This window comes from Phyllobates terribilis, unplaced genomic scaffold, assembly GCF_046119375.1.
Source record: "Phyllobates terribilis strain yellow unplaced genomic scaffold, ASM4611937v1 Scaffold_4__5_contigs__length_816908805, whole genome shotgun sequence".
NCBI classification, from domain to species: Eukaryota; Metazoa; Chordata; class Amphibia; order Anura; family Dendrobatidae; genus Phyllobates; species Phyllobates terribilis.
In genome coordinates, this window is record NW_027362764.1 from 799,834,006 (window position 1) to 799,860,990 (window position 26,985).

A 26,985-nucleotide genomic window follows, 5' to 3' on the forward strand; every position below is an offset into this window, starting at 1 on the left:
ATCAGTTCTATTATTAATCCGGTGGCATTCCGTCTTGACCTCCCCCCTACGTTTAAAATTCACAACGTGTTTCACAGATCATTGCTTAAGAGGTATGTGGCGCCGGTGGTACCGTCACCTTTGCCTCCCCCTCCAGTGGTGGTCAATGGTAACTTGGAGTTCCAGGTATCGAGGGTCATTGATTCACGCTTTAATCGCCGGTCCCTTCAGTACCTGGTTCATTGGAAAGGGTATGGTCCTGAGGAGAGGATGTGGGTTCCTGCGTCGGATATTAACGCAGACCGATTAGTTCGGGCCTTCCACACGACTCACCCGGATAAACCTGGCCCTGAGGGTCCGGAGGCCCCTCGTAGAAGGGGGGGTACTGTCACGGGTGTGTTGCCACGAAGATCGTCACGAGTACACAGCCTGACTTCTCGCAGCTGACTTGTTGGTGCTTTGTGTTTCTCGGCAGTGAGGGAGTTAATTCTCTCTCTCTCTCTGGGCTAGATGAGGTCCAGCCTCGCCCAGCTGCAATCAATACTTCTGTAGTGAGACTCCTTCATATTCCTGCTGGTCTGTTTGGGAGGTGTCGGTGAAAGCATTTCATTCAGACTAACAGAGCGGATCGTGGTGTTTGGAGTTGCTGAGATAAGTGTATTTGGAAGTGTTTTTTCCCTTTCCTCGCTTTATCATTTATCTCCTTTCCCGTTGGTGTTCCCTCTGTTGTAGTTGAGAAGTTGTTTGTATGCAAGGTGGTTTTGGTTTTTCCCTTGTACTGTCTCGTTTGTCTAAATACTGTGTTTGGGCATATTATTTCTTGCTCCCTTTGGTTGTGATCGGGGTCCTTCTCAGGACTAGATTACTGAGGTGCAGGGATCTTCAGGAGGTAGGGGTTACGCTGGCGGCCTGGACCTCTGTACCTTTAACAGTACCTCCAGGTTGAGGGATTAGTCAGGGCCCCAGCTTAGGGTCAGCTTAGGCCCCCTACCTCCAGTATACAGAGACAGCGTGACACCGGGATCTCCACACACACACTACTAGACGTAGAGCGGCCGGGATCTCCACACACACACTACTAGACGCAGAGCGGCCGGGATCTCCACACACACACTACTAGACACAGAGCGGCCGGGATCTCCACACACACACACTACTAGACGCAGAGCGGCCAGGATCTCCACACACACACTACAAGACACAGAGCGGCCGGGATCTCCACACACACACTACTAGACGCAGAGCGGCCGGGATCTCCACACACACACACTTCTGGAAGCAGAGCGGCCGGGATCTCCACACACACACACTTCTGGACGCAGAGCGGCCGGGATCTCCACACACACACACACACTTCTAGACGCAGAGCGGCCAGGATCTCCACACACACACACACACTTCTAGACGCAGAGCGGCCGGGATCTCCACACACACACACTTCTAGACGCAGAGCGGCCGGGATCTCCACACACACACACACTTCTAGACGCAGAGCGGCCGGGATCTCCACACACACACTACTAGACGCAGAGCGGCCGGGATCTCCACACACACACTACTAGACGCAGAGCGGCCGGGATCTCCACACACACACTACTAGACGCAGAGCGGCCGGGATCTCCACACACACACACTTCTGGACGCAGAGCGGCCGGGATCTCCACACACACACACTTCTGGACGTAGAGCGGCCGGGATCTCCACACACACACTACTAGACACAGAGCGGCCGGGATCTCCACACACACACTTCTGGACGCAGAGCGGCCGGGATCTCCACACACACACTTCTGGACGTAAAGCGGCCGGGATCTCCACACACACACACTACTAGACACAGAGCGGCCGGGATCTCCACACACACACTTCTGGACGCAGAGCGGCCGGGATCTCCACACACACACACTTCTGGACGCAGAGCGGCCGGGATCTCCACACACACACACTTGTGGACGTAGAGCGGCCGGGATCTCCACACACACACACTTCTGGACGCAGAGCGGCCGGGATCTCCACACACACACTTCTGGACGTAGAGCGGCCGGGATCTCCACACACACACTTCTGGACGTAGAGCGGCCGGGATCTCCACACACACACTACTAGACGTAGAGCGGCCGGGATCTCCACACACACATTACTAGACGCAGAGCGGCCGGGATCTCCACACACACACTACTAGACGCAGAGCGGCCGGGATCTCCACACACACACTTCTGGACGCAGAGAGGCCGGGATCTCCACACACACACTTCTGGACGCAGAGCGGCCGGGATCTCCACACACACACACTTCTAGACGCAGAGCGGCCAGGATCTCCACACACACACACTTCTAGACGCAAAGCGGCCAGGATCTCCACACACACACACTTCTAGACGCAGAGCGGCCGGGATCTCCACACACACACTACTTGACGTAGAGCGGCCGGGCTCTCCACACACACACTTCTGGACGCAGAGCGGCCGGGATCTCCACACACACACACACACACACACACACACACACACACACACACTACTAGACGTAGAGCGGCCGAGATCTCCACACACACACTTCTGGACACAGAGCGGCCGGGATCTCCACACACACACACTTCTGGACGCAGAGCGGCCGGGATCTCCACACACACACACTTCTGGACGCAGAGCGGCCGGGATCTCCACACACACACTTCTGGACGCAGAGCGGCCGGGATCTCCACACACACACTTCTGGACGTAGAGCGGCCGGGATCTCCACACACACACACTACTAGACGCAGAGCGGCCGGGATCTCCACACACACACACTTCTAGACGCAGAGCGGCCGGGATCTCCACACACACACTACTAGACGCAGAGCGGCCGGGATCTCCACACACACACTACTAGACGCAGAGCGGCCGGGATCTCCACACACACACTACTAGACGCAGAGCGGCCGGGATCTCCACACACACACTTCTGGACGCAGAGCGGCCGGGATCTCCACACACACACACTTCTGGACGCAGAGCGGCCGGGATCTCCACACACACACTACTAGACACAGAGCGGCCGGGATCTCCACACACACACTTCTGGACGCAGAGCGGCCGGGATCTCCACACACACACTTCTGGACGTAAAGCGGCCGGGATCTCCACACACACACACTACTAGACACAGAGCGGCCGGGATCTCCACACACACACTTCTGGACGCAGAGCGGCCGGGATCTCCACACACACACACTTCTGGACGCAGAGCGGCCGGGATCTCCACACACACACACTTGTGGACGTAGAGCGGCCGGGATCTCCACACACACACTACTAGACACAGAGCGGCCGGGATCTCCACACACACACTACTAGACGTAGAGCGGCCGGGATCTCCACACACACATTACTAGACGCAGAGCGGCCGGGATCTCCACACACACACTACTAGACGCAGAGCGGCCGGGATCTCCACACACACACTTCTGGACGCAGAGAGGCCGGGATCTCCAAACACACACTTCTGGACGCAGAGCGGCCGGGATCTCCACACACACACACACACACACACTACTAGACGTAGAGCGGCCGGGATCTCCACACACACACACTTCTGGACGCAGAGCGGCCGGGATCTCCACACACACACACTTCTAGACGCAGAGCGGCCAGGATCTCCACACACACACACTTCTAGACGCAAAGCGGCCAGGATCTCCACACACACACACTTCTAGACGCAGAGCGGCCGGGATCTCCACACACACACTACTTGACGTAGAGCGGCCGGGCTCTCCACACACACACTTCTGGACGCAGAGCGGCCGGGATCTCCACACACACACACACACACACACACACACACACACACACACACACACTACTAGACGTAGAGCGGCCGAGATCTCCACACACACACTTCTGGACACAGAGCGGCCGGGATCTCCACACACACACACTTCTGGACGCAGAGCGGCCGGGATCTCCACACACACACACTTCTGGACGCAGAGCGGCCGGGATCTCCACACACACACTTCTGGACGCAGAGCGGCCGGGATCTCCACACACACACTTCTGGACGTAGAGCGGCCGGGATCTCCACACACACACACTACTAGACACAGAGCGGCCGGGATCTCCACACACACACACTTCTGGACGCAGAGCGGCCGGGATCTCCACACACACACTTCTGGACGTAGAGCGGCCGGGATCTCCACACACACACACTACTAGACACAGAGCGGCCGGGATCTCCACACACACACTTCTGGACGCAGAGCGGCCGGGATCTCCACACACACACACTTCTGGACGCAGAGCGGCCGGGATCTCCACACACACACACTTCTGGACGTAGAGCGGCCGGGATCTCCACACACACACACTTCTGGACGCAGAGCGGCCGGGATCTCCACACACACACTTCTGGACGTAGAGCGGCCGGGATCTCCACACACACACTACTAGACGTAGAGCGGCCGGGATCTCCACACACACACTACTAGACGTAGAGCGGCCGGGATCTCCACACACACACTACTAGACGCAGAGCGGCCGGGATCTCCACACACACACTACTAGACGCAGAGCGGCCGGGATCTCCACACACACACTTCTGGACGCAGAGAGGCCGGGATCTCCACACACACACTTCTGGACGCAGAGCGGCCGGGATCTCCACACACACACACACACTACTAGACGTAGAGCGGCCGGGATCTCCACACACACACACTTCTGGACGCAGAGCGGCCGGGATCTCCACACACACACACTTCTAGACGCAGAGCGGCCAGGATCTCCACACACACACACTTCTAGACGCAGAGCGGCCAGGATCTCCACACACACACACTTCTAGACGCAGAGCGGCCGGGATCTCCACACACACACTACTTGACGTAGAGCGGCCGGGCTCTCCACACACACACTTCTGGACGCAGAGCGGCCGGGATCTCCACACACACACACACTACTAGACGTAGAGCGGCCGAGATCTCCACACACACACTACTAGACGCAGAGCGGCCGGGATCTCCACACACACACTACTAGACGCAGAGCGGCCGGGATCTCCACACACACACTTCTGGACGCAGAGAGGCCGGGATCTCCACACACACACTTCTGGACGCAGAGCGGCCGGGATCTCCACACACACACACACACTACTAGACGTAGAGCGGCCGGGATCTCCACACACACACACTTCTGGACGCAGAGCGGCCGGGATCTCCACACACACACACTTCTAGACGCAGAGCGGCCAGGATCTCCACACACACACACTTCTAGACGCAGAGCGGCCAGGATCTCCACACACACACACTTCTAGACGCAGAGCGGCCGGGATCTCCACACACACACTACTTGACGTAGAGCGGCCGGGATCTCCACACACACACACACTACTAGACGTAGAGCGGCCGAGATCTCCACACACACACTTCTGGACGCAGAGCGGCCGGGATCTCCACACACACACTTCTGGACGCAGAGCGGCCGGGATCTCCACACAAACACTTCTGGACGCAGAGCGGCCGGGATCTCCACACAAACACTTCTGGACGCAGAGCGGCCGGGATCTCCACACACACACTTCTGGACGCAGAGCGGCCGGGATCCCCACACACACACTTCTGGACGCAGAGCGGCCGGGATCTCCATACACACACTTCTGGACGCAGAGCGGCCGGGATCTCCACACAAACACTTCTGGACGCAGAGCGGCCGGGATCTCCACACACACACTTCTGGACGCAGAGCGGCCGGGATCCCCACACACACACTTCTGGACGCAGAGCGGCCGGGATCTCCACACACACACTTCTGGACGCAGAGCGGCCGGGATCTCCACACACACACTTCTGGACGCAGAGCGGCCGGGATCTCCACACACACACTTCTGGACGCAGAGCGGCCGGGATCTCCACACACACACTTCTGGACGCAGAGCGGCCGGGATCTCCACACACACACTTCTGGACGCAGAGCGGCCGGGATCTCCACACACACACACTACTAGACGCAGAGCGGCCGGGATCTCCACACACACACACTACTAGACGCAGAGCGGCTGGGATCTCCACACACACACTTCTGGATGCAGAGCAGCCGGGATCTCCACACACACACTTCTGGACGCAGAGCGGCCGGATCTCCACACACACACTTCTGGACGCAGAGCGGCCGGGATCTCCACACACACACTTCTGGACGTAGAGCGGCCGGGATCTCCACACACACACTTCTGGACGTAGAGCGGCCGGGATCTCCACACACACACTACTTGACGTAGAGCGGCCGGGATCTCCACACACACACTTCTGGACGCAGAGCGGCCGGGATCTCCACACACGCACTTCTGGACGCAGAGCGGCCGGGATCTCCACACACACACACTACTAGACACAGAGCGGCCGGGATCTCCACACACACACTTCTGGACGTAGAGCGGCCGGGATCTCCACACACACACACTTCTGGACGTAGAGCGGCCGGGATCTCCACACACACACACTTCTGGACGTAGAGCGGCCGGGATCTCCACACACACACACTTCTGGATGTAGAGCGGCCGGGATCTCCACACACACACACTACTAGACACAGAGCGGCCGGGATCTCCACACACACACTTCTGGACGCAGAGCGGCTGGGATCTCCACACACACACTTCTGGACGTAGAGCGGCCGGGATCTCCACACACACACTACTAGACACAGAGTGGCCGGGATCTCCACACACACACTTCTGGACGTAGAGCGGCCGGGATCTCCACACACACACTACTTGACGTAGAGCGGCCGGGATCTCCACACACACACTTCTGGACGCAGAGCGGCCGGGATCTCCACACACGCACTTCTGGACGCAGAGCGGCCGGGATCTCCACACACACACACTACTAGACACAGAGCGGCCGGGATCTCCACACACACACTTCTGGACGTAGAGCGGCCGGGATCTCCACACACACACACTTCTGGACGTAGAGCGGCCGGGATCTCCACACACACACACTTCTGGACGTAGAGCGGCCGGGATCTCCACACACACACACTTCTGGATGTAGAGCGGCCGGGATCTCCACACACACACACTACTAGACACAGAGCGGCCGGGATCTCCACACACACACTTCTGGACGCAGAGCGGCTGGGATCTCCACACACACACTTCTGGACGTAGAGCGGCCGGGATCTCCACACACACACTACTAGACACAGAGAGGCCGGGATCTCCACACACACACTTCTGGACGCAGAGCGGCCGGGATCTCCACACACACACACTTCTGGACGTACAGCGGCCGGGATCTCCACACACACACACTTCTGGACGCAGAGCGGCCGGGATCTCCACACACACACACTTCTAGACGTAGAGCGGCCGGGATCTCCACACACACACACACACACACACACACACACACACACTTCTGGACGCAGAGCGGCCGGGATCTCCACACACACACACTTCTGGACGCAGAGCGGCCGGGATCTCCACACACACACTACTAGACACAGAGCGGCTGGGATCTCCACACACACACTACTAGACGCAGAGCGGCCGGGATCTCCACACACACACTCACACACACACACACACACACACACACACACACACACTTCTGGACGCAGAGCGGCTGGGATCTCCACACACACACACACACACACACTTCTGGACGCAGAGCGGCCGGGATCTCCACACACACACACTTCTGGACGCAGAGCGGCCGGGATCTCCACACACACACACACACACACACACACACTTCTGTACGCAGAGCGGCCGGGATCTCCACACACACACTTCTGTACGCAGAGCAGCCGGGATCTCCACACACACACTACTAGACACAGAGCGGCCGGGATCTCCACACACACACTTCTGGACGTAGAGCGGCCGGGATCTCCACACACACACTTCTGGACGCAGAGCGGCCGGGATCTCCACACACACACTACTAGACACAGAGCGGCCGGGATCTCCACACACACACTTCTGGACGTAGAGCGGCCGGGATCTCCACACACACACTACTAGACACAGAGCGGCCGGGATCTCCACACACACACTTCTGGACGTAGAGCGGCCGGGATCTCCACACACACACTACTAGACGCAGAGCGGCCGGGATCTCCACACACACACTTCTAGACACAGAGCGGCCGGGATCTCCACACACACACACTTCTGGACGCAGAGCGGTCGGGATCTCCACACACACACACTTCTGGACGCAGAGCGGTCGGGATCTCCACACACACACACTTCTGGACGCAGAGCGGTCGGGATCTCCACACACACACTTCTGGACGCAGAGCGGCCGGGATCTCCACACACACACTTCTGGACGCAGAGCGGCCGGGATCTCCACACACACACTACTAGACGCAGAGCGGCCGGGATCTCCACACACACACTACTAGACGCAGAGCGGCCGGGATCTCCACACACACACTTCTGGACGCAGAGCGGCCGGGATCTCCACACACACACACTTCTGGACGCAGAGCGGTCGGGATCTCCACACACACACTACTAGACGCAGAGCGGCCGGGATCTCCACACACACACACTTCTGGACGCAGAGCGGTCGGGATCTCCACACACACACTACTAGACGCAGAGCGGTCGGGATCTCCACACACACACACTTCTAGACACAGAGCGGCCGGGATCTCCACACACACACACTTCTGGACGCAGAGCGGTCGGGATCTCCACACACACACACTTCTGGACGCAGAGCGGTCGGGATCTCCACACACACACACTTCTGGACGCAGAGCGGTCGGGATCTCCACACACACACTTCTGGACGCAGAGCAGCCGGGATCTCCACACACACACTACTAGACGCAGAGCGGCCAGGATCTCCACACACACACTTCTGGACGCAGAGCGGCCCGGATCTTCCCATCTATTTGACATATTCTGTCTATTTTAGAAGATACATTTAAAGGGGAGTTCTACCCAAAATGTAACGACACCTGTAGAGTCGCCTGCTCCCTAATATGCAAGGTGAAGCAGCTGTGCGCGCCGCTGGTGGTATAAGCGGGGGTCTCCGCATACATTGGAAGACCTCCGTGTAAATCTTCTGTTAGGTCCATCACATCCAGAACTGCACTTACAATAATGCAGCGTGGGTGCAGAGCTGCTGCAGCTCTGGATAGGACTGGAGTACTGAAGTGTACTATGGGCAGTGAGGGGCAGCAGGTAAAGCCTGGGGGGCGGGCACCGGACGCGCCGACCCCTGGATGTTGCGGGCACCGGACGCGCCGACCCCTGGACGTTGCGGGCACCGGACGCGCCGACCCCTGGACGTTGCGGGCACCGGACGCGCCGACCCCTGGACGTTGCGGGCGCCGACCCCTGGACGTTGCGGGCACCGGACGCGCCGACCCCTGGACGTTGCGGGCACCGGACGCGCCGACCCCTGGACGTTGCAGGCACTGGACGCGCCGACCCCTGGACGTTGCGGGCACTGGACGCGCCGACCCCTGGACGTTGCGGGCACTGGACGCGCCGACCCCTGGACGCGCCGACCCCTGGACGTTGCGGGCACTGGACGCGCCGACCCTTGGTGGCGGGCACTGGACGCGCCGACCCCTGAACGTTGCGGGCACTGGACGCGCCGACCCTTGGTGGCGGGCACTGGACGCGCCGACCCCTGGTGGCGGGCACTGGACGCGGCGGGCACGCTTCTCACCACTTTCTCCATGTCCTCTCTCTCCCACTTCACCTCCCGTCCCATTTCTATCTCCTGCCAGAGAAGAGCAGAGAGTCAGCGCTGGGCGGTCACAGCACACTGGCGCCGCGTGGTCACAGCACATCCGCACGTGAGCTGCATACCTTCTGCAGACGCTCCATCTCCTCCGGGCTCATGTCTCGGTCGATGGACGAGATGCTTTCCATACTGTTCTTCCTCCCAAGACCAGCAGCGAACGGATTGGCGATGACACCCGGAGACGCCTGGAGGAGACCACGGGCATCAGCTGGATAACAACCCCCATGTGACATCTGAGGAGTGGACGCTGGGGGTAGTCATCTTACCTCAATGGAGTTAGTGGACACAGGATCGAAGCCATCACAGACCAGGATGAGCAGCGTGTCCCCGACCCCGCGCAGCGCCTGCACCGCCTCCGTGTGCGTCATCCCCAGCAGGCTCTGCTGATTCACCTCCAGGATCCGCATGCCCACAGCAAGACGCCCGTCACGGGCCGCCGCCCCCGAGGAGCTCACCTGGAGGAGGGCAGAGGGTCAGACGTCTGCTGCCCCCTACTGGTCACATCTATCACACCCCAAACCCCCTCACCTTAGAGATGAACACGCCCTCGTCTGTGGGGTCCGCCGGGTTTCCAGGGTGGCCCTTCGCTCCTCCTCGTATGCTGATCCCCAGCTTCTCGCCAGGAGCCTTCACGATGCAGATCTCCTGCAAGAACGGGAGGATGAGCGCAGGGCAAGACGAGCGCGGGGCAAGGCGAGCGCGGGGCAAGGCGAGCGCGGGGCAAGGCGAGCGCGGGGCAAGGCGAGCGCGGGGCAAGGCGAGCGCGGGGCAAGGCGAGCGCGGGGCAAGGCGAGCGCGGGGCAAGGCGAGCGCGGGGCAAGGCGAGCGCGGGGCAAGACGAGCGCGGGGCAAGACGAGCGCGGGGCAAGACGAGCGCAGAGCGGTGCGCAGGGTAAGACGAGCGCAGAGCGGAGCGCAGGGTAAGACGAGCGCAGAGCGGAGCGCAGGGTAAGACGAGCGCAGAGCGGAGCGCAGGGTAAGACGAGCGCAGAGCGGAGCGCAGGGTAAGACGAGCGCAGAGCGGAGCGCAGGGTAAGACGAGCGCAGAGCGGAGCGCAGGGTAAGACGAGCGCAGAGCGGAGCGCAGGGTAAGACGAGCGCAGAGCGGAGCGCAGGGTAAGACGAGCGCAGAGCGGAGCGCAGGGTAAGACGAGCGCAGAGCGGAGCGCAGGGTAAGACGAGCGCAGAGCGGAGCGCAGGGTAAGACGAGCGCAGAGCGGAGCGCAGGGTAAGACGAGCGCAGAGCGGAGCGCAGGGTAAGACGAGCGCAGAGCGGAGCGCAGGGTAAGACGAGCGCAGAGCGGAGCGCAGGGTAAGACGAGCGCAGAGCGGAGCGCAGGGTAAGACGAGCGCAGAGCGGAGCGCAGGGTAAGACGAGCGCAGAGCGGAGCGCAGGGTAAGACGAGCGCAGAGCGGAGCGCAGGGTAAGACGAGCGCAGAGCGGAGCGCAGGGTAAGACGAGCGCAGAGCGGAGCGCAGGGTAAGACGAGCGCAGAGCGGAGCGCAGGGTAAGACGAGCGCAGAGCGGAGCGCAGCGTAAGACGAGCGCAGAGCGGAGCGCAGCGTAAGACGAGCGCAGAGCGGAGAGCAGCGTAAGACGAGCGCAGAGCGGAGCGCAGGGTAAGACGAGCGCAGAGCGGAGCGCAGGGTAAGACGAGCGCAGAGCGGAGCGCAGCGTAAGACGAGCGCAGAGCGGAGAGCAGCGTAAGACGAGCGCAGAGCGGAGCGCAGGGTAAGACGAGAGCGGAGCGTAGGGTAAGACGAGTTCAGAGCGGAGAGCAGCGTAAGACGAGCGCAGAGCGGAGCGCAGGGTAAGACTAGCGCGGAGCGCAGGGTAAGACGAGTTCAGAGCGGAGCGCAGGGTAAGACGAGCGCAGAGTGGAGCGCAGGGTAAGACGAGCGCAGAGCGGAGCGCAGGGTAAGATGAGCGCAGAGCGGAGCGCAGGGTAAGATGAGCGCAGAGCAGAGCGCAGGGTAAGATGAGCGCAGAGCGGAGCGCAGGGTAAGATGAGCGCAGAGCGGAGCGCAGGGGCTGACAACCCCTACACCGGCAGGGTGTCAGCACTGAGACGATGGAGGGCAAGACACGATGTGACTGCAGAATAGAGACCGCAGCTCTGGAGAATAAGATACGATGTGACAGCAGAATAGAGACCGCAGCTCTGGAGGATAAGATACGATGTGACAGCAGAATAGAGACCGCAGCTCTGGAGGATAAGATACGATGTGACAGCAGAATAGAGACCGCAGCTCTGGAGGATAAGATACGATGTGACAGCAGAATAGAGACCGCAGCTCTGGAGAATAAGATACGATGTGACAGCAGAATAGAGACCGCAGCTCTGGAGGATAAGATACGATGTGACAGCAGAATAGACACCGCAGCTCTGGAGGATAAGATACGATGTGACAGCAGAATAGAGACCGCAGCTCTGAAGGATAAGATACGATGTGACAGCAGAATAGTGAGTGCAGCTCTGGAGGTGACTGGAGGATAAGACGATGTAAGAGCAGAATAGTGACTGCAGCTCTAGAGGTGAGTGGAGCATAAGACACAATGCAACAGCAGAATGGTGACTGCAGCTCTGGAGGTGTCTGGAGGATAAGACATGATGTAACAGCAGAATAGTGACTGCAGCTCTGGAGGTGACTGGAGGATAAGACATGATGTAACAGCAGAATAGTGACTGCAGCTCTGGAGGTGACTGGAGGATAAGACATGATGTAACAGCAGAATAGTGAGTGCAGCTCTGGAGGTGACTGGAGCATAAGACATGATGTAACAGCAGAATAGTGAGTGCAGCGCTGGCGGTGACTGGAGGATAAGACACGATGTAACAGCAGAATAGTGAGTGCAGCTCTGGAGGATAAGACATGATGTAACCGCAGAATAGTGACTGCAGCTCTGGAGGTGACTGGAGGATAAGACATGATGTAACAGCAGAATAGTGAGTGCAGCTCTGGGGGGTGAGAGGAGCAGTCACGTCATTAAGGGGCAGATTAATCAGGGGTACTGTACCTGCATGCCAGGGGGTGGCGGGTCTCTCCTGACCAGTAGGTGGAGCTCCGGAGCAGGGCACAGCAGAGCTTTCACAGCTTCCTGGTGCGTTGCTTGTCTCAGGTCGACCCCCGCTGCCTGTAAAATTCGGTCCCCGACCCGGAGACCACTGCGAGCGGCCACCCCGCGAGAGATCACCTGCGGGAGACGAGGTCGGGCGTAAGAAACGGGCGACATCTGATATATAATGCCGCAGGGTGAGGAGCGGCGGGGACAAAGGACAGCACTGGCTCAGATCAAGAGCAGACGTGTGAGCGACACCATCCACTGACCGCAAGCAGAGCGGCGGGGGGCTCACACGGACGAGGAGGCGGCGGCCGGGGGGCTCACACGGACGAGGAGGCGGCGGCCGGGGGGCTCACACGGACGAGGAGGCGGCGGCCGGGGGGCTCACACGGACAAGGAAACGGTGGGGGGTTCACACGGACGAGGAGGAGGCGATGGCCGGGGGGCTCACACAGCGGGGGCAGCACTCACCTTTGAGATGAACACTCCGGGTTCGTTAATTCCAAAGGGATGGCTGGAATGGTCGCTGCCCCCCACGATGCTGAGGCCCAGGGGACCCCCAGACTTGATGAGAGAGATCTCCTGCACACAATAGGGGGGCAGCGGTCAGATCCCCCTGCGGTGACGTCACCCGCCCGCTGTGACTCACCGTCCCCCTCACCTCGGTGGGATACTCCTCTTCCTCCGCGCTGTGGTTCCGCAGGGGGCCGCCATACTCCTCGGCCTCTCCGTTCTCTGTCTCTGTAGGGGGCGGTGGTGAGCGCGGCCGAGCTCTGTGCAGGGACGGTGATGACCTGGGGTCTGCGGCGGCCCCGGGTTGGGGGGGCTCTCTCTCCACCAGCAGGCTGATGGTGGGGGAGGTGCTGGTAAGCAGGGCTACTGCCTGGTCATGCCTGGCTTCTGTCATGTCTACCCCATTGATCTAGAATAACGTGCAGAGCCAGAGTCAGCGGAGAAGACCACCACCCCCGCCCCAAGTGTGGGGGCCGTAATATAAAACAGGAGGGGGAGGGGCAGTAATGTAACTGGGGGTCCAGTGTGAGGGGCTGTACGTCCGGGGAGGCTCTGCAGCAGCCGGGGCCGGGAATAGCGCACACAGAGGTCAGCGCTGACGAGGCAGTACACGGGCTTACCAAGATGGCAAAGGACAGAGCAGCCCCCCACCAGGAGAGAACGCCGGCCGGCCGGGGGGCCGAGGGTGAGAGGAAGGAGACAGAGGAGATCGGAGAAGGAAGAGACTGTTAATATACTGGACGGGGAGCGCTACACGGCAGGCAGTACCACCCCACCTGCGCGAGACTGAGACAATAAAGACCACCCCACCTGCGCAAGACTGAGACGATAAAGACCACCCCACCTGCGCAAGACTGAGACAATAAAGACCACCCCACCTGCGCAAGACTGAGACGATAAAGACCACCCCACCTGCGCAAGACTGAGACAATAAAGACCACCCAACCTGCGCGAGACTGAGACAATAAAGACCACCCCACCTGCGCAAGACTGAGACAATAAAGACCACCCCACATGCGCGAGACTGAGACAATAAAGACCACCCAACCTGCGCGAGACTGAGACGATAAAGACCACCCCACCTGCGCAAGCCCGAGACAATAAAGACCACCCCACCTGCGCAAGACTGAGACAATAAAGACCACCCAACCTGCGCGAGATTGAGACAATAAAGACCACCCCACCGGCGCATGACTGAGACAATAAAGACCACCCCACCTGCGCAAGCCTGAGACAATAAAGACCACCCCACCTGTGCATGACTGAGACAATAAAGACCACTCCACCTGCGCAAGACAGACAATAAAGACCACCCAACCAGCACGAGACTGAGACAATAAAGACCATCCCACCTGCGCGAGACTGAGACAATAAAGACCACCCCACCTGCACAAGCCTGACACAATAAAGACCACCCCACCTGAACTACTGACCCCCTCACATCTACAGAGAACACCAGGTCTGCTCCACCTGTACTACTGACCGCTCTCACATCCACATAGAGAAGACGAGGTCTGCTCCATCTGCTCCGCACAGCACTAGGGAGCGCACGACCTGCGTCCAGTCTGAGCAGACAGGACAGATGGCGTCTACCATGCGCCCACCAGCAGTGACCGCTGCGGACAGTCACAAGCCATTATCAGAGAGGCGGGGACACCGGGGACTCTACTAACATTAACCCCTGGCAGACTACTTACTGACAGGACCAGGTCGCCGACTCTGAGGGTCCCGTCCCGGTGGGCGGCTCCACCCTCTGCGATTCGCGAGATGAATATACCCTGGAAGAGAAGGAAGATGTCACATCACGGCCGCACGTTATACCGCCATGTAGTGAGACTTCAGACTGGACGGAGCCTCGCTCATCACTGCTCCCAAAATACTGCAGACCCAGGAGTCACCTGACGGGCGGGTTATTTACAGCCCCCGACACATGAGAGGCGCAGCCAGAAGCCAGGGGGGAAACAGGGTCTGCTCCAACTGCACTGCTGTGACTGGTAGACACCAAGAGGATGAGGTCTGCTCCAACTGCACTGCTGTGACTGGTAGACACCAAGAGGATGAGGTCTGCTCCAACTGCACTGCTGTGACTGGTAGACACCAAGAGGATGAGGTCTGCTCCAACTGCACTGCTGTGACTGGTAGACGCCAAGAGGATGAGGTCTGCTCCAACTGCACTAATGTGACTGGTAGACACCAAGAGGATGAGGTCTGCTCCAACTGCACTAATGTGACTGGTAGACACCAAGAGGATGAGGTCTGCTCCAACTGCACTAATGTGACTGGTAGACACCAAGAGGATGAGGTCTGCTCCAACTGCACTAATGTGACTGGTAGACGCCAAGAGGATGAGGTCTGCTCCAACTGCACTAATGTGACTGGTAGACACCAAGAGGATGAGGTCTGCTCCAACTGCACTGCTGTGACTGGTAGACACCAAGAGGATGAGGTCTGCTCCAACTGCACTAATGTGACTGGTAGACGCCAAGAGGATGAGGTCTGCTCCAACTGCACTAATGTGACTGGTAGACACCAAGAGGATGAGGTCTGCTCCAACTGCACTAATGTGACTGGTAGACACCAAGAGGATGAGGTCTGCTCCAACTGCACTAATGTGACTGGTAGACACCAAGAGGATGAGGTCTGCTCCAACTGCACTAATGTGACTGGTAGACGCCAAGAGGATGAGGTCTGCTCCAACTGCACTAATGTGACTGGTAGACGCCAAGAGGATGAGGTCTGCTCCAACTGCACTAATGTGACTGGTAGACACCAAGAGGATGAGGTCTGCTCCAACTGCACTAATGTGACTGGTAGACGCCAAGAGGATGAGGTCTGCTGCAACTGCACTAATGTGACTGGTAGACACCAAGAGGATGAGGTCTGCTCCAACTGCACTAATGTGACTAGTAGACGTCAAGAGGATGAGGTCTGCTCCAACTGCACTAATGTGACTGGTAGACACCAAGAGGATGAGGTCTGCTCCAACTGCACTAATGTGACTGGTAGACACCAAGAGGATGAGGTCTGCTCCAACTGCACTGCTGTGACTGGTAGACACCAAGAGGATGAGGTCTGCTCCAACTGCACTAATGTGACTGGTAGACACCAAGAGGATGAGGTCTGCTCCAACTGCACTGCTGTGACTGGTAGACACCAAGAGGATGAGGTCTGCTCCAACTGCACTAATGTGACTGGTAGACACCAAGAGGATGAGGTCTGCTCCAACAGCACTAATGTGACTGGTAGACACCAAGAGGATGAGGTCTGCTCCAACTGCACTAATGTGACTGGTAGACACCAAGAGGATGAGGTCTGCTCCAACTGCACTAATGTGACTGGTAGACACCAAGAGGATGAGGTCTGCTCCAACTGCACTAATGTGACTGGTAGACGCCAAGAGGATGAGGTCTGCTCCAACTGCACTAATGTGACTGGTAGACACCAAGCGGATGAGGTCTGCTCCAACTGCACTAATGTGACTAGTAGACGCCAAGAGGATGAGGTCTGCTCCAACTGCACTAATGTGACTGGTAGACACCAAGAGGATGAGGTCTGCTCCAACTGCACTAATGTGACTGGTAGACACCAAGAGGATGAGGTCTGCTCCAACTGCACTGCTGTGACTGGTAGACGCCAAGAGGATGAGGTCTGCTCCAACTGCACTAATGTGACTGGTAGACACCAAGAGGATGAGGTCTGCTCCAACTGCACTAATGTGACTGGTAGACGCCAAGAGGATGAGGTCTGCTCCAACTGCACTAATGTGACTGGTAGACACCAAGAGGATGAGGTCTGCTCCAACTGCACTAATGTGACTGGTAGACGCCAAGAGGATGAGGTCTGCTCCAACTGCACTAATGTGACTGGTAGACACCAAGCGGATGAGGTCTGCTGCAACTGCACTAATGTGACTGGTAGACACCAAGAGGATGAGGTCTGCTCCAACTGCACTAATGTGACTGGTAGACACCAAGAGGATGAGGTCTGCTCCAACTGCACTAATGTGACTGGTAGACACCAAGAGGATGAGGTCTGCTCCAACTGCACTGCTGACTGATCAGTGGACAGATCATATACCTGGATTGATCATACAAAGTCTTCTCCATCTGCACGACCGACTGACCAATGGGAACATTAATAAGGTCTGCTCAGTGGACACAGGCCTGATATCTGCACGGAGAGCACGAGGTCTGCTCCACCTGCCCCGGGTACATACTCACAGTGTCCCCCACCCGGTATGGGGTGCTGCCGACACCCCCGGCAATGCTGAAGCCCAGGCCCTTGTCGTTGCGTATCAGGCAGGTGGAGATGCGCAGGCTGCAGCTGTGCGGAGGCGACTCCTCCTCTTCCTCAGGATAAGGAACGACCGCGCGGTTCTCCCGTGGATTGTAGTCGTCTTCGGGGCGTAACGGGGTCACTGTGATCGGGTTGTCGGGCTCCACCATCCGCTCTCTTAACACCGTCATAGAGACAGAGCTGCCGGAGCTGCGCAGCGCCTCCACCGCCATGTGGTGCTCCGCATTGTGCAGATCCACTGCATTCACCTGCCGGAAACACAGACAGCACTCACATTATTACACCGCGGGGGCTCCTGGCGGTGACCCCGAATGTCACGACACTGTGGACACGGCCCCCACAGCTGTGTATGAGCCGCAGAAGGATGGCGGGGTCTACAGAGCTCCACCGCGTGTATGGAAGAAGTGTGAACGCTGCTCTGGCTGCAGAAGGAAAAGGAGTGTATATATATACGGAGCGGGTAAACGCTGCAGAGTCAGACGCGCCGTACACAGAAGAGTTAATACATCATTGGTATCTCCTCCGTCGTCAGTATCTGGTGACCGCCCGTCCCCTCCGTCGTCGGTATCTGGTGACCGCCCGTCGCCTCCGTCATCAGTATCTGGAGCTCCTGACTCCGCGGCGTTTACCCTGCGCAGCGCTGTGCACACATACAGGTAGAGCGTCTTGGAGTAGTCTTCATACCCCATGATCTTTTCCACACCTTTCTTGTTAGGCTGTGCACCCACGATCAGTTACTGCTGGGGGTCTATGGCAGCAGTGGATGGATTTGTAGACACCCCCGGCCCACTATGCGATCACCGCGCACACGGACATGCGCTGCGTCTTTCCAGACCTCGGCGTGTCCGTTTCTCCTGCGGATCCGCACGTGGACTCGCCCCGTAGACTGAACCTCTATGAGGAAAGTCCGCGTCGGGTCCGCAGCGGCTCCTGATGGCGGCACACCCCCTCACTGCCACAATCCAAAAGGTTATTGGGATTTTCTGTGATACAAAGTAACGAGTATTAGTGAGGAAATGATACGAGGTCACTGATTATTCTACAAATATAGATCTGACCATTGTGCCGTGCGTTAGTATTCAGCCCCCGAGTCACTACTATGTAGGACCACCTCTCACTGTGATCACTGCTGCAGTCTTTTGGGGTCTGTTTCTCCAACTTTCTCTGCTGCAGTCTTTTGGGGTCTGTCTCTCCACCTTCCTCTGCAGTCTTTTGGGGTCTGTCTCTCCAGCTTTCTCTGCTGCAGTCTTTTGGGGTCTGTCTCTCCAGCTTTCTCTGCTGCAGTCTTTTGGGGTCTGTCTCTCCAGCTTTCTCTGCTGCAGTCTTTTGGGGTCTGTCGCTCCAGCTTCCTCTGCAGTCTTTTGGGGTCTGTCTCTCCAGCTTCCTCTGCTGCAGTCTTTTGGGGTCTGTCTCTCCAGCTTCCTCTGCTGCAGTCTTTTTGGGTCTGTCTCTCCAGCTTCCTCTGCTGCAGTCTTTTAGGGTCTGTCTCTCTAGCTTCCTCTGCAGTCTTTTGGGGTCTGTCGCTCTAGCTTCCTCTGCAGTCTTTTGGGGTCTGTCTCTCCAGCTTCCTCTGCAGTCTTTTAGGGTCTGTCTCTCTAGCTTCCTCTGCTGTCTTTTGGGGTCTGTCTCTCTAGCTTTCGCTGCAGTCTTTTGGGATCTGTCTCTCCCACCTGTCTCTGCTGCAGTCTTTTGGGGTCTGTCTCTCCCACCTGTCTCTGCTGCAGTCTTTTGGGGTCTGTCTCTCCCACCTGTCTCTGCTGCAGTCTTTTGGGGTCTGTCTCTCCAGCTTTCTCTGCAGTCTTTTGGGGTCTGTCTCTCCACCTTTCTCTGCTGCAGTCTTTTGGGGTCTGTCTCTCCACCTTTCTCTGCTGCAGTCTTTTGGGGTCTGTCTCTCCACCTTTCTCTGCTGCAGTCTTTTGGGGTCTGTCTCCCCACCTTTCTCTGCTGCAGTCTTTTGGGGTTTGTCTCTCCAGCTTTCTCTGCTGCAGTCTTTTGGGGTCTGTCTCTCCCACCTTTCTCTGCTGCAGTCTTTTGGGGTCTGTCTCTCCAAGCTTTCTCTGCTGCAGTCTTTTGGGGTCTGTCTCTCCAGCTTTCTCTGCTGCAGTCTTTTGGGGTCTGTCTCTCCAGCTTTCTCTGCTGCAGTCTTTTGGGGTCTGTCTCTCCAGCTTTCTCTGCTGAAGTCTTTTGGGGTCTGTCTCCCGAGCTTTCTCTGCTGCAGTCTTTTGGGCTTTGTCTCTCCAGCTTTCTCTGCTGCAGTCTTTTGGGGTCTGTCTCTCCAGCTTTCTCTGCAGTCTTTTGAGGTCTGTCTCTCCAGCTTTCTCTGCAGTCTTTTGGGGTCTGTCTCTCCAGCTTTCTCTGCTGCAGTCTTTTGGGGTCTGTCTCTCCAGCTTCCTCTGCAGTCTTTTGGGGTCTGTCTCTCCAGCTTTCTCTGCTGCAGTCTTTTGGGGTCTGTCTCTCCAGCTTTCTCTGCTGCAGTCTTTTGGGGTCTGTCTCTCCAGCTTTCTCTGCTGCAGTCTTTTGGGGTCTGTCTCTCCAGCTTTCTCTGCTGCAGTCTTTTGGGGTCTGTCTCTCCAGCTTTCTCTGCTGCAGTCTTTTGGGGTCTGTCTCTCCAGCTTTCTCTGCTGCAGTCTTTTGGGGTCTGTCTCTCCAGCTTTCTCTGCTGCAGTCTTTTGGGGTCTGTCTCTCCAGCTTTCTCTGCTGCAGTCTTTTGGGGTCTGTCTCTCCAGCTTTCTCAGCTGCAGTCTTTTGGGGTCTGTCTCTCCAGCTTTCTCTGCTGCAGTCTTTTGGGGTCTGTCTCTCCAGCTTTTTCTGCAGTCTTTTGGGGTCTGTCTCTCCAGCTTTCTCTGCTGCAGTCTTTTGGGGTCTGTCTCTCCAGCTTCCTCTGCTGCAGTCTTTTGGGGTCTGTCTCTCCAGCTTTCTCTGCAGTCTTTTGGGGTCTGTCTCTCCAGCTTTCTCTGCTGCAGTCTTTTGGGGTCTGTCTCTCCAGCTTTCTCTGCTGCAGTCTTTTGGGGTCTGTCTCTCCAGCTTTCTCTGCAGTCTTTTGGGGTCTGTCGCTCCAGCTTCCTCTGCAGTCTTTTGGGGTCTGTCTCTCCAGCTTCCTCTGCTGCAGTCTTTTGGGGTCTGTCTCTCCAGCTTCCTCTGCTGCAGTCTTTTTGGGTCTGTCTCTCCAGCTTCCTCTGCAGTCTTTTAGGGTCCGTCTCTCTAGCTTCCTCTGCAGTCTTTTGGGGTCTGTCTCTCTAGCTTCCTCTGCAGTCTTTTGGGGTCTGTCTCTCCAGCTTCCTCTGCTGCAGTCTTTTGGGGTTTGTCTCTCCAGCTTCCTCTGCAGTCTTTTAGGGTCTGTCTCTCTAGCTTCCTCTGCAGTCTTTTGGGGTCTGTCTCTCTAGCTTTCGCTGCAGTCTTTTGGGATCTGTCTCTCCCACCTGTCTCTGCTGCAGTCTTTTAGGGTCTGTCTCTCCCACCTGTCTCTGCTGCAGTCTTTTGGGGTCTGTCTCTCCCACCTGTCTCTGCTGCAGTCTTTTGGGGTCTGTCTCTCCAGCTTTCTCTGCAGTCTTTTGGGGTCTGTCTCTCCACCTTTCTCTGCTGCAGTCTTTTGGGGTCTGTCTCTCCACCTTTCTCTGCTGCAGTCTTTTGGGGTCGGTCTCCCCACCTTTCTCTGCTGCAGTCTTTTGGGGTTTGTCTCTCCAGCTTTCTCTGCTGCAGTCTTTTGGGGTCTGTCTCTCCCACCTTTCTCTGCTGCAGTCTTTTGGGGTCTGTCTCTCCAAGCTTTCTCTGCTGCAGTCTTTTGGGGTCTGTCTCTCCAGCTTTCTCTGCTGCAGTCTTTTGGGGTCTGTCTCTCCAGCTTTCTCTGCTGCAGTCTTTTGGGGTCTGTCTCTCCAGCTTTCTCTGCTGCAGTCTTTTGGGGTCTGTCTCTCCAGCTTTCTCTGCTGCAGTCTTTTGGGGTCTGTCTCCCGAGCTTTCTCTGCTGCAGTCTTTTGGGGTCTGTCTCCCGAGCTTTCTCTGCTGCAGTCTTTTGGGCTTTGTCTCTCCAGCTTTCTCTGCTGCAGTCTTTTGGGGTCTGTCTCTCCAGCTTTCTCTGCAGTCTTTTGAGGTCTGTCTCTCCAGCTTTCTCTGCAGTCTTTTGGGGTCTGTCTCTCCAGCTTTCTCTGCTGCAGTCTTTTGGGGTCTGTCTCTCCAGCTTCCTCTGCAGTCTTTTGGGGTCTGTCTCTCCAGCTTTCTCTGCTGCAGTCTTTTGGGGTCTGTCTCTCCACCTTTCTCTGCAGTCTTTTGGGGTCTGTCTCTCCAGCTTTCTCTGCTGCAGTCTTTTGGGGTCTGTCTCTCCAGCTTTCTCTGCTGCAGTCTTTTGGGGTCTGTCTCTCCAGCTTTCTCTGCTGCAGTCTTTTGGGGTCTGTCTCTCCAGCTTTCTCTGCTGCAGTCTTTTGGGGTCTGTCTCTCCAGCTTTCTCTGCTGCAGTCTTTTGGGGTCTGTCTCTCCAGCTTTCTCTGTAGTCTTTTGGGGTTTGTCTCTCCAGCTTTCTCTGCTGCAGTCTTTTGGGGTCTGTCTCTCCAGCTTTCTCTGCTGCAGTCTTTTGGGGTCTGTCTCTCCAGCTTTCTCTGCAGTCTTTTGGAGTCTGTGTCTCCAGCTTTCTCTGCTGCAGTCTTTTGGGATCGGTCTCTCCAGCTTCCTCTGCTGCAGTCTTTTGGGGTCTGTCTCTCCAGCTTTCTCTGCTGCAGTCTTTTGGGGTCTGTCTCTCCAGCTTTCTCTCCAGTCTTTTGGGGTCTGTCTCCCCAGCTTTCTCTGCAGTCTTTTGGGGTCTGTCTCTCCAGCTTTCCCTGCAGTCTTTTGGGGTCTGTCTCTTCCACCTTTCTCTGCAGTCTTTTGGGGTCTGTCTCTCCAGCTTCCTCTGCAGTCTTTTGGGGTCTGTCTCTCCAGCTTTCTCTGCTGCAGTCTTTTGGGGTCTGTCTCTCCAGCTTTCTCTGCTGCAGTCTTTTGGGGTCTGTCTCTCCAGCTTTCTCTGCTGCAGTCTTTTGGGGTCTGTCTCTCCAGCTTTCTCTGCTGCAGTCTTTTGGGGTCTGTCTCTCCAGCTTTCTCTGCTGCAGTCTTTTGGGGTCTGTCTCTCCAGCTTTCTCTGCTGCAGTCTTTTGGGGTCTGTCTCTCCAGCTTTCTCTGCTGCAGTCTTTTGGGGTCTGTCTCTCCAGCTTTCTCTGCAGTCTTTTGGGGTCTGTCTCTCCAGCTTTCTCTGCTGCAGTCTTTTGGGGTCTGTCTCTCCAGCTTTCTCTGTAGTCTTTTGGGGTTTGTCTCTCCAGCTTTCTCTGCTGCAGTCTTTTGGGGTCTGTCTCTCCAGCTTTCTCTGCAGTCTTTTGGAGTCTGTCTCTCCAGCTTTCTCTGCTGCAGTCTTTTGGGATCTGTCTCTCCAGCTTTCTCTGCTGCAGTCTTTTGGGATCTGTCTCTCCAGCTTCCTCTGCTGCAGTCTTTTGGGGTCTGTCTCTCCAGCTTTCTCTGCAGTCTTTTGGGCTTTGTCTCTCCAGCTTTCTCTGCTGCAGTCTTTTGGGATCTGTCTCTCCAGCTTCCTCTGCTGCAGTCTTTTGGGGTCTGTCTCTCCAGCTTTCTCTGCAGTCTTTTGGGGTCTGTCTCTCCAGCTTTCTCTGCTGCAGTCTTTTGGGGTCTGTCTCTCCAGCTTTCTCTGCAGTCTTTTGGGGTCTGTCGCTCCAGCTTCCTCTGCAGTCTTTTGGGGTCTGTCTCTCCAGCTTCCTCTGCTGCAGTCTTTTGGGGTCTGTCTCTCCAGCTTCCTCTGCTGCAGTCTTTTGGGGTCTGTCTCTCCAGCTTCCTCTGCTGCAGTCTTTTGGGGTTTGTCTCTCCAGCTTCCTCTGCAGTCTTTTAGGGTCTGTCTCTCTAGCTTCCTCTGCAGTCTTTTGGGGTCTGTCTCTCTAGCTTTCGCTGCAGTCTTTTGGGGTCTGTCTCTCCCACCTGTCTCTGCTGCAGTCTTTTGGGGTCTGTCTCTCCCACCTGTCTCTGCTGCAGTCTTTTGGGGTCTGTCTCTCCCACCTGTCTCTGCTGCAGTCTTTTGGGGTCTGTCTCTCCCACCTTTCTCTGCTGCAGTCTTTTGGGGTCTGTCTCTCCAAGCTTTCTCTGCTGCAGTCTTTTGGGGTCTGTCTCTCCAGCTTTCTCTGCTGCAGTCTTTGGGGTCTGTCTCTCCAGCTTTCTCTGCTGCAGTCTTTTGGGGTCTGTCTCTCCAGCTTTCTCTGCTGCAGTCTTTTGGGGTCTGTCTCTCCAGCTTTCTCTGCTGCAGTCTTTTGGGGTCTGTCTCTCCAGCTTTCTCTGCTGCAGTCTTTTGGGGTCTGTCTCTCCAGCTTTCTCTGCTGCAGTCTTTTGGGGTCTGTCTCTCCAGCTTTCTCTGCTGCAGTCTTTTGGGGTCTGTCTCCTGAGCTTTCTCTGCTGCAGTCTTTTGGGCTTTGTATCTCCAGCTTTCTCTGCTGCAGTCTTTTGGGGTCTGTCTCTCCAGCTTTCTCTGCAGTCTTTTGAGGTCTGTCTCTCCAGCTTTCTCTGCTGCAGTCTTTTGGGGTCTGTCTCTCCAGCTTCCTCTGCAGTCTTTTGGGGTCTGTCTCTCCAGCTTTCTCTGCTGCAGTCTTTTGGGGTCTGTCTCTCCACCTTTCTCTGCAGTCTTTTGGGGTCTGTCTCTCCAGCTTTCTCTGCAGTCTTTTGGGGTCTGTCTCTCCAGCCTTCTCTGCTGCAGTCTTTTGGGGTCTGTCTCTCCAGCTTTCTCTGCTGCAGTCTTTTGGGGTCTGTCTCTCCAGCTTCCTCTGCTGCAGTCTTTTGGGGTCTGTCTCTCCAGCTTCCTCTGCAGTCTTTTGGGGTCTGTCTCTCCAGCTTTCTCTGCTGCAGTCTTTTGGGGTCTGTCTCTCCAGCTTTCTCTGCAGTCTTTTGGGGTCTGTCTCTCCAGCTTTCTCTGCAGTCTTTTGGGGTCTGTCTCTCCAGCCTTCTCTGCTGCAGTCTTTTGGGGTCTGTCTCTCCAGCCTTCTCTGCTGCAGTCTTTTGGGGTCTGTCTCTCCAGCTTTCTCTGCTGCAGTCTTTTGGGGTCTGTGTCTCCAGCTTTCTCTGCTGCAGTCTTTTGGGGTCTGTGTCTCCAGCTTTCTCTGCTGCAGTCTTTTGGGGTCTGTGTCTCCAGCTTTCTCTGCTGCAGTCTTTTGGGGTCTGTGTCTCCAGCTTTCTCTGCAGTCTTTTGGGGTCTGTCTCTCCAGCTTTCTCTGCTGCAGTCTTTTGGGGTCTGTCTCTCCAGCTTTCTCTGCTGCAGTCTTTTGGGGTCTGTCTCTCCAGCTTTCTCTGCTGCAGTCTTTTGGGGTCTGTCTCTCCAGCTTTCTCTACAGTCTTTTGGAGTCTGTCTCTCCAGCTTTCTCTGCTGCAGTCTTTTGGGATCTGTCTCTCCAGCTTCCTCTGCTGCAGTCTTTTGGGGTCTGTCTCTCCAGCTTTCTCTGCAGTCTTTTGGGCTTTTTCTCTCCAGCTTTCTCTGCTGCAGTCTTTTGGGGTCTGTCTCTCCAGCTTCCTCTGCTGCAGTCTTTTGGGGTCTGTCTCTCCAGCTTTCTCTGCAGTCTTTTGGGGTCTGTCTCTCCAGCTTTCTCTGTAGTCTTTTGGGGTTTGTCTCTCCAGCTTTCTCTGCTGCAGTCTTTTGGGGTCTGTCTCTCCAGCTTTCTCTGCTGCAGTCTTTTGGGGTCTGTCTCTCCAGCTTTCTCTGCAGTCTTTTGGGCTTTGTCTCTCCAGCTTTCTCTGCTGCAGTCTTTTGGGATCTGTCTCTCCAGCTTCCTCTGCTGCAGTCTTTTGGGGTCTGTCTCTCCAGCTTTCTCTGCAGTCTTTTGGGGTCTGTCTCTCCAGCGTTCTCTGCTGCAGTCTTTTGGGGTCTGTCTCTCCAGCTTTCTCTGCAGTCTTTTGGGGTCTGTCGCTCCAGCTTCCTCTGCAGTCTTTTGGGGTCTGTCTCTCCAGCTTCCTCTGCTGCAGTCTTTTGGGGTTTGTCTCTCCAGCTTCCTCTGCAGTCTTTTGGGGTCTGTCTCTCCAGCTTTCTCTGCTGCAGTCTTTTGGGATCTGTCTCTCCAGCTTCCTCTGCTGCAGTCTTTTGGGGTCTGTCTCTCCAGCTTTCTCTGCAGTCTTTTGGGGTCTGTCTCTCCAGCTTTCTCTGCTGCAGTCTTTTGGGGTCTGTCTCTCCAGCTTTCTCTGCAGTCTTTTGGGGTCTGTCGCTCCAGCTTCCTCTGCAGTCTTTTGGGGTCTGTCTCTCCAGCTTCCTCTGCTGCAGTCTTTTGGGGTCTGTCTCTCCAGCTTCCTCTGCTGCAGTCTTTTGGGGTCTGTCTCTCCAGCTTCCTCTGCTGCAGTCTTTTGGGGTCTGTCTCTCCAGCTTCCTCTGCTGCAGTCTTTTGGGGTTTGTCTCTCCAGCTTCCTCTGCAGTCTTTTGGGGTCTGTCTCTCCAGCTTTCTCTGCTGCAGTCTTTTGGGGTCTGTCTCTCCAGCTTTCTCTGCTGCAGTCTTTTGGGGTCTGTCTCTCCAGCTTTCTCTGCAGTCTTTTGGGGTCTGTCGCTCCAGCTTCCTCTGCAGTCTTTTGGGGTCTGTCTCTCCAGCTTCCTCTGCTGCAGTCTTTTGGGGTCTGTCTCTCCAGCTTCCTCTGCTGCAGTCTTTTGGGGTCTGTCTCTCCAGCTTCCTCTGCTGCAGTCTTTTGGGGTCTGTCTCTCCAGCTTCCTCTGCTGCAGTCTTTTGGGGTCTGTCTCTCCAGCTTCCTCTGCTGCAGTCTTTTGGGGTTTGTCTCTCCAGCTTCCTCTGCAGTCTTTTGGGGTCTGTCTCTCCAGCTTTCTCTGCTGCAGTCTTTTGGGGTCTGTCTCTCCAGCTTTCTCTGCTGCAGTCTTTTGGGGTCTGTCTCTCCAGCTTTCTCTGCTGCAGTCTTTTGGGGTCTGTCTCTCCAGCTTTCTCTGCTGCAGTCTTTTGGGGTCTGTCTCCTGAGCTTTCTCTGCTGCAGTCTTTTGGGCTTTGTATCTCCAGCTTTCTCTGCTGCAGTCTTTTGGGGTCTGTCTCTCCAGCTTTCTCTGCTGCAGTCTTTTGGGGTCTGTCTCTCCAGCTTTCTCTGCTGCAGTCTTTTGGGGTCTGTCTCTCCAGCTTTCTCTGCTGCAGTCTTTTGGGGTCTGTCTCTCCAGCTTTCTCTGCTGCAGTCTTTTGGGGTCTGTCTCTCCAGCTTTCTCTGCTGCAGTCTTTTGGGGTCTGTCTCTCCAGCTTTCTCTGCTGCAGTCTTTTGGGGTCTGTCTCTCCAGCTTTCTCTGCTGCAGTCTTTTGGGGTCTGTCTCCTGAGCTTTCTCTGCTGCAGTCTTTTGGGCTTTGTATCTCCAGCTTTCTCTGCTGCAGTCTTTTGGGGTCTGTCTCTC

General features: G+C 56.9%; 1 protein-coding gene across 30 annotated transcripts in view; it reads right to left on the bottom strand.

The window, feature by feature from the left end:
* SCRIB (scribble planar cell polarity protein) overlaps positions 1–26,985 on the bottom strand; it is a 185,625-nt gene that overhangs the window by 109,850 nt on the left and 48,790 nt on the right. For 25 of the 30 annotated variants that reach the window (XR_012320202.1, XR_012320197.1, XR_012320195.1 and 22 more), the window contains 9 exons: positions 17,543–17,866; positions 15,020–15,100; positions 13,471–13,731; positions 13,281–13,391; positions 12,765–12,941; positions 10,274–10,390; positions 10,012–10,200; positions 9,811–9,930; positions 9,668–9,721 (listed from right to left, as the gene is read on the bottom strand). Coding sequence is in view for 20 of the 30 variants with exons in the window: in XM_073680023.1 (XP_073536124.1) it covers positions 9,668–9,721; positions 9,811–9,930; positions 10,012–10,200; positions 10,274–10,390; positions 12,765–12,941; positions 13,281–13,391; positions 13,471–13,731; positions 15,020–15,100; positions 17,543–17,866 (1,434 nt within the window). In the remaining 10 variants the exon portion in view is untranslated. The remainder of the gene's footprint in view (positions 1–9,667; positions 9,722–9,810; positions 9,931–10,011; positions 10,201–10,273; positions 10,391–12,764; positions 12,942–13,280; positions 13,392–13,470; positions 13,732–15,019; positions 15,101–17,542; positions 17,867–26,985) is intronic. The other 5 variants (XM_073680016.1, XM_073680022.1, XM_073680033.1 and 2 more) reach the window with 1 other exon arrangement.